The sequence below is a fragment of the Cnephaeus nilssonii genome, assembly GCF_951640355.1.
Source record: "Cnephaeus nilssonii genome assembly, chromosome: 5".
In the NCBI taxonomy this organism is placed as follows: Eukaryota; Metazoa; Chordata; class Mammalia; order Chiroptera; family Vespertilionidae; genus Cnephaeus; species Cnephaeus nilssonii.
The window spans coordinates 80843781-80859186 of record NC_137076.1 but is presented as its reverse complement, the minus strand read 5'-3'; the positions used below and the strand labels follow the sequence as shown (position 1 = coordinate 80859186).

The 15406-nt window shown below is 45.9% G+C and overlaps 1 protein-coding gene across 1 annotated transcript; it reads left to right on the top strand.

Annotated features, from left to right (window-relative positions):
• Positions 1-4296: 4296 nt before the first annotated feature.
• LOC307099081 (uncharacterized protein) lies at positions 4297-14339 on the top strand (the record flags this gene model as incomplete). Its single annotated transcript, XM_079770277.1, is given in 12 exon segments — positions 4297-4435; positions 4613-4698; positions 4942-5061; positions 5646-5723; positions 6001-6083; positions 6603-6689; positions 9633-9766; positions 10689-10906; positions 12409-12489; positions 12493-12567; positions 14052-14135; positions 14214-14339. Coding segments are annotated over 12 exon segments (1311 nt in total).
• Positions 14340-15406: the final 1067 nt, after the last annotated feature.

Here is a 15406-nt window from a genome sequence, read left to right as displayed (position 1 = left end):
CTGGGAGTTCTATCGCTTGCTATGATGTGCGTTGACTACCAGAGGGTGGGGTGGAAGGAAGGGAGGCCCCGGCTGGCAGCCAGAACGCTCCTATCTGCCCTGATGGCCGGCCAGGCCTAGGGATCCTACCTATGCATGAATTTCATGCACTGGGCCTCTAGTTTATTCATAATAGCCAAAAGCTGGAGTCAACCCAAATGTTCACAAATAGATAAATAAGCAAAATGTTGTATATCCATTTCTACATAATAATAAATTTAGCCAGTTATTCATTGTGGTCCCTGATAGCCTATGGTTCTTCAGATTTATATCTACAAATAAATGTTTTACTTTACTATAATAAAATTGTAGGTATAGGGATAATCCTGAGTTCTGTGAGTTGTTCTAGTGAATTATTGATCCAGAGAGAGTAGTGAAAACCTCCCTACTCAGATGTGTGGATGGCCCGGGGCCCCTCAAACATGCAGCTGGTGCATGACATAAGAGCAGTCTTGCAGAGGGCCGTGTCCTTAACCTGTGAAGTTTAGTGCAACTCCACATAGTTGTTGTGAGGAGAAGTGGAATTTGCTAGAACAACTCTGACTCACTGAAATATTTGGTTTGGGAAGAGAAAGGATAAAAGGGTGGAGAATAAGGAACCTTGGTTCCTGGGTGTCCACAGGTAATCCATGGTATAGAACAGCAGCCTGAGCCCACACAGTATGAAATGGAAGCTAGAGTGCCAGTAGAGACAAATTCTCTATACAATAGCCCCGTGTGGAGTGTACACTGGAACTTAAAGCAGAAGCCCGTGAATGCCTCTCAATGATGATTGCTGGGACTTTGGATCAAAGGATTTCCACTAGCTTGCAATCACATTAACTGAAACTGCTCCTGTACCTAAAACAGGAAATAATCTTAAACATGAAATACCCATGACATCCTCATACCCCTGAAATTTTCTAATGGGTAGAACAGTGCCCATTAGGACAGTGCCCAGAAGAGTTCCATAATAAGATGCAAATTGTTTGTGCAGGAACATGCTATTGGGAGAATGCAAAGAAATATCAGATTCCATAGCAGGTATACTTTTTCTCCTAGAATTGACTTTGGAACCACCTGAGGAGCTACCAGATTCTCTCACCACCTGGACAGTCCCCTATGAGCTGCTCTCGATTGACCAGCAAGGAGCTGCTTGGTTTATAATAGCAGTTTCAAAGTGAACATATATAGTGTCTTATTTGTAAGGCCAGCACTCTGGTTGAAGAAAGTAAAAAATCAGCTCAGTAGGCTGAAATGCAGGCTGTTTGTCCCTTTGTTTGGGTTTTTACTGACTCATGAAAAATAGTGTCATAAGTCAGTAAGAAATGGCCTGTTCATATGGTTAAATAGAAGGGCAATGGAAAACTGGCCTACTAAAGGGATGGCCATATGGAGCATAATTCTATGGAAACCACTATGGAAATTTGAAGGATGCATTAAAGTAAAACATGTCAATGGCTCACAGAAGAACAGTGTTCCAGGATTGGAAGGTGGTTGGAACCAGTGAGTGGATTTCCTAGTAGCTCCCTTGAGGTGGTCACCTGGGTCCATGAAATGGGTAGATATGGGGCTGCTGCAGTAATGCAGAGATGGGCTGAATGAAGCACAAAATGCCAACAAGAACTATGGGCTGAATGAAGCACAAAATGCCAACAAGAACTGTTATGTCTGCCAACGAGAGAGAGAGAGAGAGAGAGAGAGAGAGAGAGAGAGAGAGAGAGAGAGACTAAAGTGGCTCAGTGGTTGAGCATCAACATCAACCTATGAACCAAGAGGTCATGATTGGATTCTCAGTCAGGGCACATGCCCGGGTTGTGGGCTCAGTCCCCAGTAGTGGGTGTGTAGGAGGCATCTGATCAATGATTATCTCTCATCATTTATGTTTCTATCTCTCTACCTCTCCCTTCATCTCTGAAATCAATAAAAAATATATATTTTTAAAAGTAAGTGGCTTTGGGGTAGATTCCCTAGGGGGAAGGCCATACACATAATTGGCAAATGGATTACATTGACCCAAAGCCAGTAGCCCTGGGGGCTATAAGTGGATCCTGACAGGAACTGGGATTTTCATACCTAGTTACAGTTGCAAATGTTGAGAATACTATTAGATGATTGGAGCAAAAATTACTGTATCAGTTGGGAACATCAAGTTATCCTTCTTCAGACCAAGAACCTCACTTTATAGCTCATAGTGTCCAGCAATGGGCCAAGAGATACCACATCAAATGGACATATTATGTTGTATATCATCCTCAGAGTAATGGTTTAATAGAGAATTGGAATGAGCAATGGAAACATTTGTTGTTTAAAATGTGGGGGAGGAGAGGAGATAAAGTCAGGAAGGGCTTACATATATGCTTTCCTGAGGGTATGCTCACACTCAACATGAGAGTCCCCACTGGATAGATTTATTCACTTTTCTGGGGGATCTGAGGAATAGAGGGTGAGGGAGGATGCTGATATGACTATAATATTCTTCCCCTTACCATCTCAACTTTCTTTTTTCCCACCTGATGTAGAGTCCCAGGACCAGGAATGCATCTGCAGGTACCAGAAACAGGATGATCCCTAAGCAAGAAACTGTGACCATACCTTTAAGTCTTTATGTCAGAATTCCTAAGAGCATGATAAGATAGACTGTGCTTTCAACCCATCTGACAAAATTGGAGTTGACAGTGAATGTTGCTGTGTTGCCTAGATAGTGGTCTAGATAGCCCGTTAGTTCTGTATCTCTGTAACCTTTTGTTGTTGTTGTTAATCCTCACCTGAGGATATTTTTCCATTGATTTTTAGGGAGAGTGGAAGAGAGAGGGAAAGACAGAGAGAAACATCTCACGATGTGTGAGAGAAACACATCGATTGGTTGCCTCCTGCACAAGCCTGGACCAGGGCCTGACCAGGGAGGAGACTGCAACCTTGACCAGAATTGAATCGAATTAGGGACCCTTTGGTCTGCAGGCCCAGGCTCTATCCACTGAGCCAAACTGGCTAAGGCTGTAATCCTACTCTTTATGAGAGGGAGTGTACTGAAGGAGAGGCACTTATTAGACTAGTATTGTTGCCAGCAACCTGGACCAGCACATAGCTAAACCTTACATTTCTTCCAAAGTGGGAAAGTTTGTGTGAAAATGGAAAAAATGAGAACTACTAGTAGCTGAGGGTAAATGACTAAAGAAGTGGGTTATGCAATGAGGGAAATCCAATATTGCACTAACCCTTTGAAAGAGGCTCAGAACAAAAGATGATATTGTTCCTTAGCTCTGTTATGCCAGATGCCTGAAAGGCTGAAGTCTTTTATTGCAGAAACCACTCTTGATTTTGGAGCCTGACAAGACTGAATGAAGACTGCAAACACGGCTGGCCTTGCTGTGAGAGACATTTTGGTCATAAAATATAATGATGGACTGATAATACTCTTATTTTTTTACATGACATCTACACAGCTCTTAGCTGTGAAGTGGGGTCAAACTCTGGGTAAGTTGGTGACAGAAGTCATTCAATCCCTGCATGGAACATTATTCAGCCACAGAAAGGGAAGAAGCAGACACATGCTATAATGTGGAGGAACCATGAAAACCTTATGTCAAGTGAAAGAAGTCAGTCACAGAAAGATCACATGTTGTATGATTCCATTAATATGAAATGCTCAGAATAGGCAAATCTATAGAGATAGAGGATTAATGATTGGGGGTTATGTGTGTGTGGGGGGGGCAATTAAGCAGGTGATAGGAAAGGGAACCAAATTTCTTTATAAAATGATGGAAATGTTCTAAAATTAACTGTGGTGATAATTACATATATCTACAAACATACTAAAAACTGTTTAAATGAATACTTGAAATGGGTGAATTGTATGGTATATGAATTATATCTCAATAAAGCTGTTAGTTTTTAAAGGGGTGATGACCTTCAATAAATATATACTGAAATAGCTATGGATGAAATAATAAGATGCCTGGGATTTGCTTCAAAAGTATCCTTTGGGGGTATAATGGTTTAATAGAGAATTTTGGGGGTGGTGAGGAAAAGAGAGGGAAGGAATAAAACTGGTCATTAGTTGATAACTGCTGAAGCTGGGGGCTTGGAGGTTCATTATATTATTCTCTACACAGATATGTTGAACATTTTTTTTGTAAGAGGAAAAAAGAAGAATCCCATGCAATGTTCTAACTCAGAAAAGAGGGGACTGTCACATCCTTTGATAAGTTATTATTTAGAGGCCTTGCCCAGAGATCCTCATATCAGAAATGAATTATTGAGGGGAATCTGAGAGGCATGGAAGCCATGGAGTACGGAGAGGCAGTGAGCGCAGGGGCTGGTTGGGGCCAGGGCAGTTCAGCCCCTGCAGCCCTCACTGACAACCCACAGGCCATGCTCACCGTGGTGGTGGAAGTGGAGCAGGGGAGAGAGTCTGGTAAGAAACCACACACTCATTATCAGAGGTAGTGCAGCTTGGGGGAGCCTCTTGGGAGAGGGAGAGGGCTAGACCATCTCAGGAAAGGAAACTGAGGCAAAGGTTGAGGGCAGGACTCAGGAGTCCTGGGAGCTCAGTTTCCCTCATGAGAGTTGATATGAAGTCCACCTTTCTTAGGCCCTGAAGAGACCTGTCACCCCACAGTCCTTCTGGAGGGGCCCAACAGCATCCGCCTGCTTCAGCCAGGGACTCTGAAGACAAAGGTGGAGAAGGGATAAACTATGGGTGGGGCAGGGGAAGAAGGGAGGAACAATCCTGACCCCAGCTCTGCCCACAGGAACAATGCATCACCTTTGACAGAGTCCTGGGCTCTGATGCTGCTCAGGTAGGGGGGTCTGGTAGGGCGATGGGAGCAGGGTGGGAGCCCTCAGGTCCCTGGAGCCCAGGGTGCTGAGTGCTTCCAGAGCCCTTTGCTCAGGCCAGGCTGTGCCTGTGTCCCCCTGCAGGAGGCAGAGGAGGAGCTGCTAGCACGAGTCCAGCGCACACTGGGCTCTGTTGGTCAAGGATACAATGTGGCCCTGCTGCTTTGGGGTTGGGAAACAGAGGCACCCCGGCTTGTGCCTCAGGTGAGTCCCAGAGGAGCCACAGGTATAGGAGGCTGGGGTGTTGCTTCCTCTAGGGCACCTTTAAGAACCTTCCTTTCCCCACCATAGCTGAACTAGGTATCCCTCCTTGAGGCCCCTGTAGAGCCCTCACAGGATGTTTGGCCAGGGTCAATTTATCCAGCTGTTGACAGGTTAGAGAAGGTAGGAGGCTGGGGCCGATGGGGTGAGGGACAGGAAGGAGCGGTGTGCAAAGATCAAATATCCAGGGAGGTCTAATTTTCACAGTTCTTGATAATACTAATAATGATAATAAACTTGAAAGTTCTTGGGTTCTTTTGGGACTTCATCAAAGTGCCCCAAATCAAAATAGCTGCCTCAGAACCTCATGGGCCCCGCCTTAGCAAACAGCAGGCCCCATTGAAAATGTCTGCTCAGTTGTTTAGCTTGCTGTGAACTGTGAGGCGTGGGCCTTTTTCTGTCCTGGACACCGTTTCCTCAACACCAAGCACAGGGCGCAACAGACTTCATCCTCAGGAAATCTTGAAAGATGTTTCTTGGTCAATCCCTTTCTCAATCGCCATTGAACCCCCTTTTTTCCACTTTAGCTGCTGCAGATGCTGTTTGAGGAAGCTCTGCCTCTTGGGAGCTCTGACCCTGTGCTTAGTACTCTTAACCTGGCGCAGGTGAGACCCTGGAGGAAAGGGAGACCTGGGGAGCCAAGGCCATGGTGATGCTGCAGAAAGAGCCTGAGCCTGGAGGGCAGTCAGAAGAGCTTGGGTCTAGCTCCATTCTGCTGCTCACCAGTGTGGACTTACCTTTCTGGGGTCTCCTTTTTCCTGCCTGAAATGGCTGAATTTTGGTGCCTTCCTTGGCCCACAGAGCTCCGGCATGAGGATCACGTGAGCTGAAGGCTGGGGAAAGGCTCGGTTAGTAACACCTGATGTGTTTGTGTGATCCCAGCTCAGCCTTAGCGGGAGGACTCAGGACCTGCTCTCTCCAGGGACAGAGAACCTGTCGGTGCTGGATGTGGCCCCTCTGGGCTTGTGAGTGACCAGGGCCCAACAGGGTCCAAGAATGTTTGTCTTAAGGCAGGGCTGACACCTCCAAACCAGACCCTTGGAGGTTTCCCCCCCACTGCCACCCCAGAGGAGAGAATCTCTGAGCTTGGGGTCATGCTTACAGGGCTTGAGTTTGCTCCCAGGACTCCATCTCACCCTTTTCCCTTCATCCCATATCCCCATTCCTCTCACTCCTCTCACCCATCCACTTATACCTCTTCAGCTCAACCATTATTATTCTGGGTGATTCAAGCATCTCTCTGAGCAGAACTTCAGTTTCTCCATCTGTACAATGAGAGCAATCCCAACTACCCTGTTTGCCTCACCGGGCAGATGACAGGACAAAAAATAAGGTCAAGAAGATGAGAGGCTTTTAGGGGATATACTGAGCTTGGAGCCTTGGGGATGATTCTTACAGGCTCTTGGGAGCCCCATGAGATCCTCAGGCAGAGGTTCTGGGGAACTCTGGTGCCTAAGAGTGAGCTCAGCCTCCCCTTCCTCCAGGGTGGTGGAAGATGCCCATGAGGTGGAGGTGTCTGACTCAAGAGCTGCCTCAGAACTGTATTTGCGGGCCACAGTGGGTGAAGGCAGGTGAGGACAAGAGGGTACCTGTCACCTCCTACCTCTTAGACATTTGGCCTGATCCTAGCCTCTCCTCCACAGGGCCTGCTCTCTGCTTAATGTCACTATGTCCCACCCAGGGCCTGACCCTCCTAAGGGTTCTGGGACTCAGAGTGTATGGCGAAGGGCCTTGAGGATCTTACAGCTTCCAGGAGCCCTGTAAGACTGACAGTTGTGGGGATAGGGGGTTGGGGTGACTGAAAGATGAATGTCAAGGTCCAGGGCAGCATCTGAGTCTTCTCCTTTCCTCACCTCCAACAGGCCAAACGACTCTCTTTAGCCATGAACTCCCTTAGTTTTTGCTAAGATATCTGGGAATATCTTAATTTTTCTTACATTTTTGAAGGATAGTTGTTACCAGATATAGAATTCTTAGTTGACACCTTTTTTTTCTTTCTTTCAGCACTTTAAACATGTCACCTTATTGCCTTCTGGCCTCTATAGTTTTTGATGAGGAATTTGTTTTTAATTTTATTGAGGATCTATTGTACATAACAAATTGCTTCTCTCTTGCTGTTTTCAAGACTCTCTCTGAGTCTGGCTTTTGACAGTTTGATTGTAACATGTCTTGGTGTGGATCTCTTGGAGTTTTTCCTCCTTGGAATTTTTTGAGCTTCTTGGATGTATAGATTCATCATGTCTTTCATAAGATTGGGGGAATTTTTGAGCAGTATTTCTTCAAATATTCTTTCTGCCCCTTTCTCTCTTCTTGTTCTGGGATCCCATTATGCATATATTTGTATACTTGATGGCATCTCACAAGTTTATTAGACTCATTTTCCTTCATTGTTTTTTCTTTCTGCTCCTCAGACTGGATAATTTGACCTATCTTTAAGTTGAATGAGATTCTTTCTTGTGCCTGCTCAAATCTGCCCTCTAGTGGATTTTTAATTTGTTATTGTACTTTTCAGCTCTAGAATTTCTATTTTTAAAAATAACAATTGCTCTCCTTCTATTGATATTTTCTATTCACTGAGACATCATTTTCTTTAGTTTCCTGAGCATATGTAAGATAGTTGAATTAAAGTCTTTGCCTAGTGAATTTAATGTCCGTGCTTCCTCAGGGATAGTTCCTGTTAATTCCAATGTTTTCCCTACGAATGAGCCATATTTTCTTGTTTATTTGCATATCTTATACTTTTTCTGTTGGAGACTGGCCAATCTGAGTATTTTTTTTAAAGATGGTATTCTTCATTATGTTGGTCTCTTAAGTCTCCATCCTTCCCCTTAGTGCTCTGATATTTTGATTATGGTGATGTAGTGACTCTAAAAACCTGATTCACCCTCCTCTCCAGGGTATGCATTGTTGCTTGTTTTGGGATGGAGCCATCTGTTTGCTTAGTCACTTTTCTAGACAACTTTTGCAGAGATGGTATTCTTTGTGGTTACTGAAGTCTCCATTCTAATCTTAGTGGTGAGCCAGTGACCTGACATAATTCCTTAAATTCCTGGGACAAAAAACAGCAGCAGCAGCAACAATGACAACTTAAGAAAAAAAAGAAATAAAGAGAGAAAGAAAAGGGAAGAGGGAGGAGGAGGTGGAGGAGGGGTAGGGTTGGAAGGAGGACAAGGAAAAGAAAAAAAAATTCCCTAGGTTTCTACAGATTGTCTCTGTGTTGGGTCACTCCTTCTATGCTTAGTCAAGCCATTTATAGTTCCGCCTTAGCCTCACTTCCTGCTTTTACTGAGCCTAAAAGTCAGCCAGAGGTGAAAATGTAGGGTCTTTTCAGGGCATTTTTGAGCATGCATCCTGCCCTGGGCACCTGCATGGCTTTCTAGGTTCCCCAGTACACATGGGAACTTTTTAAAGATCCCCCAAATCTCACTCCCCAACTTTTCTTTTTCTTTTTTTTTTAAAAAAAGCTTATTTTTTATTGATTTCAGAGAGGAAGGAAGAGGGAGAGAGGGAGAGAGAGAAATATCAATGATGAGAGAGAATCACCGACTGGCTGCCTCCTGCCTACCCCCTACTGGGGATCAAGCCCACAACCCATGTGCACCTGGCCGGAATCAAACCCGGGACCCCTCAGTCCCCAGGCCGACGCTCTATCCACTGAGCCAAACCAGCTAGGGCTCCCCAACTTTTCTTTTTAATCTTTCCATGTATCTATTGTTTACCTCAACGATTATTTTTACTTGTTCTTTCATCTCTCAATGTTTTGGGGGAGGGGATATGTTTTAAAAACGTTTTGTGTTTGGTGTAACTGCTCTGCCCTGAACGAGTTCCAAGATAAGAGAAACAAAGGGAAGCCCCTTTTGTCAGACCTTTGGGGGAAAGCGCAACCAGTCCAAACAGACAAACACACTTCCTTGGGGACAAAATCGGCTCTGCTCCCTCCAGAAACAGGCACCCCCACCAGAAATGTGGGCTGTTTTCTACAAGACCACCTGTGTGCTGGGGAGGAGGTTGGGGCTAGGTAAGTTAAGATGCCACAAAAATTTCTTACCATATTTAAGTTACCTTTCTCCTGGATAAGCATTCACTTGGTTGCTATAAATCTTTGACTATCTCCCAGAGTTCTAGCAAGGCTGATTTTGGCCATTTTTGCCAGATGTTTCTGGGGAGAGACTAACCCCCAGAGTTCTCTATTCTGACATTTTTGTTGATATTATCTTGCTTTGTCATTTAAAGGTTGGGTTATTTGTCTCTTTCTTACTGAGGTGTAAGAGCTCTTTATATATTCTGAATACAAGTGCATAGTCAGATAGAAAATTGAACATTTTTTTTTACTGAAAGTATATTATTTGTGTAATTAAATAATAATAAAATTAAAATCTACACAAGGTTGCAAATCTGTCTGTTGGTGCACAAAAGTTACTGGCAATAGTCAAACTTTCCATCAGAGTGTGATTTGGGATAGTTTCTTTCTCCATCCACCAGTGGATGGCTTTCTTCCTTCTGCCCTCTGGCGGAGACTGCCCCCTGCTGCAGGTGTTGGCTGGTAAGGTTGTTGAAGAGGAGGTGGAGGGCTCTCTGCCCTGGATTGTCTCATGGCTCCTGGAAGGAAGCAACTACACCAGCATTCTTCTTCGCTTGGACCCTCAAGGTGGCCTGGGGTGGGGGGAGGGAGAGTGTGGGGTTCTTTGGGAAGCTCTGAGATCTGGCCTTAGGCCTGCTCCACCCTCTCACCCAACCAGCTAAAGCCCCAACACTAGCCCAGAGGGAGTCTGACTCTCTGGAAGGGACAGGATTCAGATAGGTCCCAGGGTGGCCGGCCTGCAGAAGTCTGAAGAGGCAGGGCCGATAGTAAAAACAACCCCTCATCCTTCAGAGGCCTTCAACAGTTTACCAAGCACTGACTAGTACCTTCGGTTCTTACTAAAACCCCATGAGGCAGATCTAATTTACAGACGAGGAAAGGGAGGATCAGAGAAGGAAAGGTACCCATTAAAACAAACAAACAGACAAACAAAAAAACAATCCTACAAAACTCAGGCCCCTTGACTGTCTCTGAAATCAGCAAACATGCATTCATCTGGCCAGCACATTCCCAGACCTCCCCCTGTGCGAGGCCCTGGGGAACTGGAAGATAAGTTGGGCAGTTCACACCCTCAAGGATAAAGCAGTGAGGGACAGACACGTGTTTATAGGCCAGTTTGGTATCATGACTAAGGGCACAGACTTTAGTGTCAGACAGACCTGGGCTTGACTTCCAGCTTTGCCAGCCACCAGGAAGTTGCTTGATGTCTCTGAGCCTTACTTGCTTTGTCTAGAAACTGGCGGGGGGAGGCAGGATAAAATTTTAGAGTTGTTTCCTCATTGGAGTGTTGTGTGGATAAAAAGAGGCACCCATAGAAAGCTTAGCACAGTGACGTCAGGCACATGTAAAAAGCCTGATAGGTATTAGCTGTTTTTAGGTATTAGCTGTTTTTATGAATAGTGCAATTAATGAAAATTCTAAGTATTATAGGCAGTATGCTTTGGAGTCCAGAGGAAGGAGTGATTCACTCTGAGTCTCCTCTTACTAGGTAGCTCCCTAAGCTTGTTCCGGGCTGCTCTCTTAGGGGCTGCAAGAAGGAGGATGCAGGTAAAACAGGTGAAGCCCACCCTGTGGGATGCGGCAGAAGAGGCCCAAGCCCGCCGGGCTGGCCTGAAGAGCCTGCGTTCCGGCCTCCTTGGGGACCCCCTGACAGACGGTGGGCTCAGCCAGCTGGGCAGGGCCCCGCGGGAGTTGCAGGTGAGCAAGGTGAGCTCTGAAGGTGCCTGGGCCAGCAGTGGCCAGAGCCCACCTTGAACCATCTCTTCTGAGGTGGTAAAAGCCTGGAGCCGGCACCCAGGAAGCCGCATGCTCACAGGGGTTAAAGCTGAGGCTGTGGTGCTCCCAGAACCACAGGTATATCTTTTTATTCGACATCTTAGGAGCCACACTGATGTCTGTCTGCCTTCCTTCCCTCTGTTTACATAGCACTACGAGGGGGCTCTTCCTTTACTCATTAATTTATTTTTTAAATATATTTTTATTGATTTCAGAGAGGAAGGAAGGGAGAGAGATAGAGACATCAATGACAAGAGAGAATCATTGGTCGGCTGCCTCCTGCATGCCCCACACTGGGAATCAAGCCCGAAAGCCAGGCATATGCCCCGGCCAGGAATTGAACTGTGGCCTTCTGGTTCATTGGTTGACACTTAACCACTGAGTCACACGGGATGGGCCTTATTAATTTATTGATTCCCAAACATTTATTGACCACTCACCATGTGCTGGTCATGCAGGCCCTAAGAAATCCGGGTCCTCGTGGAGTTTACAATCTGCCGGAGAGAAACGATTACAACACCATATCAGTTCTCTAAAGGGCTTATCAGCATAGGGTTCTATGGGGCATCTAAATTAGTCTTGGCAAGAAAGGGAAGGAAGACTTCAGGGGAAGTTGATTCCTGGCGGAGGTGGTCAGCAATGAGTGAAGAACATTCCAGGCAGAGAAAATAACAAGAAAAGTCTCAGAGGTAAATGAGTGCTTGATCTATTTGGGGACTGCAAGCAGCTCAATATTTTGAGAATAGAGTTTGAGGCATAGATTCAGGAGAGAGGGCTGGAGAGGGAAATAGGGCTAGGTCATACAGGACTTTGTAAATCTATTGAGATGTTTGGACTTTATCTTGAAAGTCAAAAGGAAACCACAGAAGTATTTCAAGCAGAGAGGATATTGCTCCCCATTTTCAGGTGAGCAAACTGAGGCTCACAGAAGGGAAGTGTTGGGAGAATCAAAGGCAGCGCAGGTGCAAATGCCAAGTCCTTAGACTCTCAGGATGCATGCTCGCTCTTGTGCAGAAGGGGGCGCTCTCTCCCACGATTTGTCACAGGGTGGCTGGAAGGCTGCCCGTCAGCTTTTCCTGTTTTTCTTTTTCCCTTTTTATGATTACTTACAACTTGTTTTTACAGCCCCGGGCCTTGGAATTAAGCATGTAAGCTCCTATTTGGGTACCTTATCCTATTTCATACTCTCTATAACTTTAATCAGCTTCATGTTATGGATGAGGAAAATGGAGACTAAAAAGTGATTCTCCCCCCCCCCCCCCCCCCATGGCCTCCAAATCTCTGTCCAGACTACAGGCTCTTCCAGGGCAAAGTCTGGGATGTAGTTCTGGGAGAAGCCCTGGCAATGGGATTCTGTTGGAAATGTTGGGCCCTATGTCCCAATGCCGTGTGCATACATGGCTTCTGGCTGAGCCCGGATTGATGCCACTTAGGCCCGACAGGCCCCAGATGTGGCCCTGCAGTTCTTCCTGGCCCAGGCCTGGAGGCAGAGACTGCAAGCACAGCACCAAATTTAGATCCAAGAGGAACTGAAGCATTTGGAACAGGAGGAGGCAGGAGACCAGGTCAAAGTCCTGGGGGCTGGGGAAGAGGTAAGGAGGGTCATGTAGGGGATTTGAGTCTTCTAATTGGGCCAGGCACTATGCTGGAGCGCTGAGATCCGGTGTCAATCACAACAGACTGGGCCATACCCTCTCTCCTCAGAGTTTTGTGGGGGATAGATGAGGCAATTCTTGGTGCTAAGTGCTGTGATGAGGGGAGTAGGGGCTTGTGGGAACAAAGAGGTGTACCTGACCCAGGCTGGAGTGGATCAGAGATGATGGCACCCAAGCTGAGAATTAAAGGACAAGTAAATCAGCCAGGGGGATTCACCAGACTCTGAGCCCCACAGGGGCAGTCTGTGCTCATCACATAGAGGCACTCAGTAAATATAACTTATTGGAACAAATTAAGAAACAACATTTAGCCGAAACCGGTTTGGCTCAGTGGATAGAGCGTCGGCCTGCGGACTCAAGGGTCCCAGGTTCGATTCCGGTCAAGGGCATGTACCTTGGTTGCAGGCACATCCCCAGTAGGGGGTGTGCAAGAGGCAGCTGATCGATGTTTCTCTCTCATCGATGTTTCTGACTCTCTATCCCTCTCTCTTCCTCTCTGTAAAAAATCAATAAAATATATTTAAAAAAATTAAAAAACAAACAAACAACATTTATGTGCATGGGGTGTGGGGTGGAGAAACACATGTTCTAAGAGAGGACAATACTGTATGAAGAAAGGTCCAGAGCCAAACAATGGCAAAATGGGTTCTGGGTATTGCAAACCATCAGTCTGGCTGGAGCCTGGCAGGTGCATGGTCAGAGGCAAGGCATGTGACATGCTTCTGAATTTCGACTTTACCCCAGGGTGATGGTGAACTGTAGAAAGGCGTGTCATCTCAGCTCTGCCCCTCACTAGCCATGTGAATCTGGGCGTTAAATCACCCCTCTGATCCAGTTTTCAAGTCTGTAAAATGACACTACCTCATAGGGTTGTCCTTGGATAAAATGAGATCAGACACATGAAGTGTGTAGGACAGAGCAGGCACACAGGTGGCTCTCAAGAAAAAGTAAGTTGTCCCTTGGTATCCATAGAGGATTGGTTCTAAGACTTCCACGGATACCAAAATTCACGGGTGCTCAAATCCCTTATATAAAATGGCACAGTGTTTGCATGTAACCTACACATATCCTCCTATATACTTTAAATCATCTTTAGATTACTTATAATACCTAACACAATGTAAATGTTATGTAAATAGTTATTATACTGTATTGTTTAAGGAATAGTGACAAGAAAAAGAACTTTGTACATATTCAGTTCAGACACGCAGCCACTGTGGGCCTAACTACATATTACAACATCAGCAATAATGGAACATTAAAAATATAAATTTATATTTTCAATCTGGGGTTGGTTGAATCCGTGAACGGGACATGGATCCGAAAGGCTGACTGTGTTACACTTAAGGCCTCCAAGAAGAGACAGCAGTGGCACCGGGAGCAGACAGTGCTGAGGCTCCAGCTGGAGGCCTGCGGCAGAGCGGGCCACTGCGGAGCAGGACCTGATAGCCCTCTATGACCTGCATGTGCAGGCCATCCGAGCACGGACATGCCACGTGTTACAGGTTAATAGGGACAGAGGACAGGCCTTGAGCTGGTCACCATGCTGGCTAACTGACAGACATCTCTGAATCTGGGCACAGGTGTTCCAAGCCTGGCGGGAGCTGTGGGCCACAGAGCGTCACCACGGCAGCCTGCTGGCTGGCACCCTGCAAGACACCATAAACCTGGTTGCACAGAACCAGGAGCTCCGGCAGGTTGCAGACTAGGCTGGGGCAGTCATGCTGAATCCTTGCTCTGGGGAGAAATATGGTGATCAGGAATCCTTCAGGAGCAGTTTCCTCTCTCCTTTTCTTTCTTTTTAAATTATTTACTGATATTAGACAGAGATGAAGCAAGGGGACGGGGTTGGGGTGGGGAGAGAGAAACAGCGATTTGTTGTTCCACTTATTTATGCATTCATTGATTGATTCTTGTATGTGTCCTGACGGGGAATTGAACCTGCAATCTTGGCATATCAAGACAATGCTCTAATCAATGGAGCTACCCAGCCAGGACCCTCTCTCCTTACTCTTTGTTGTTAATCCTCACCCAAGGATATTTTTCCATTGATTTTTAGAGAATGGAAGGGAGGTTGAGAGAAACATCTATGTGAGAGACACATCCATTGGTTGCCTCCTGCGCGTGTCCTGACCAGGGCCAGGGCTTGAGCCTGCAACCCTGACTACCCTTGACTGGAATCAAACCCAGGACTCTTTAGTCCGCAGGCTGATGCTCTATCCATGAAGCCAAACCGGCTAGGGCCCTCCTTATTCTTAAGTGTCTTAAAGAAGGAAGAGGAAGTTGGAACACAATAACCAAGCTAACCTTCATTATAATTAATACCATCACTAACCAGGTTTCATTGTACCAGTCCCAGCTAACCACCTAATATCCATTATTTCATTTAGCCTTTTCTACTACCCAAAATAATTGTAAGGTACCATTGACCCCATTTCTGAGCTAAGGCAACTAAAGCTAGGAGAGGTTAAATATATGCCCAAGGACAGTCAGCTAGTAAGTGACAGCGTTCAAATTCAGGTCTAGTTTGCTATAGCTCTACACAGCAGATAGCAGTGTTCACAAACTGCAGTGCATCAGTCACCTAGGAAGCTGCTTAAAAAAAAAAAAAAAAAGCCCAGTTGGTGTGGCTCAGTGGTTGAGCACCAACCTATGAACCAGGAGGTCACAGTTCAATTCCTGGTCAGGGCATATGCCTGAGTTGTAGGTTCGAGCCCCACGATTCAATCAATGATTCTCATCATTGATGTTTATATCTTTCTCCCTCTCCCTTCCT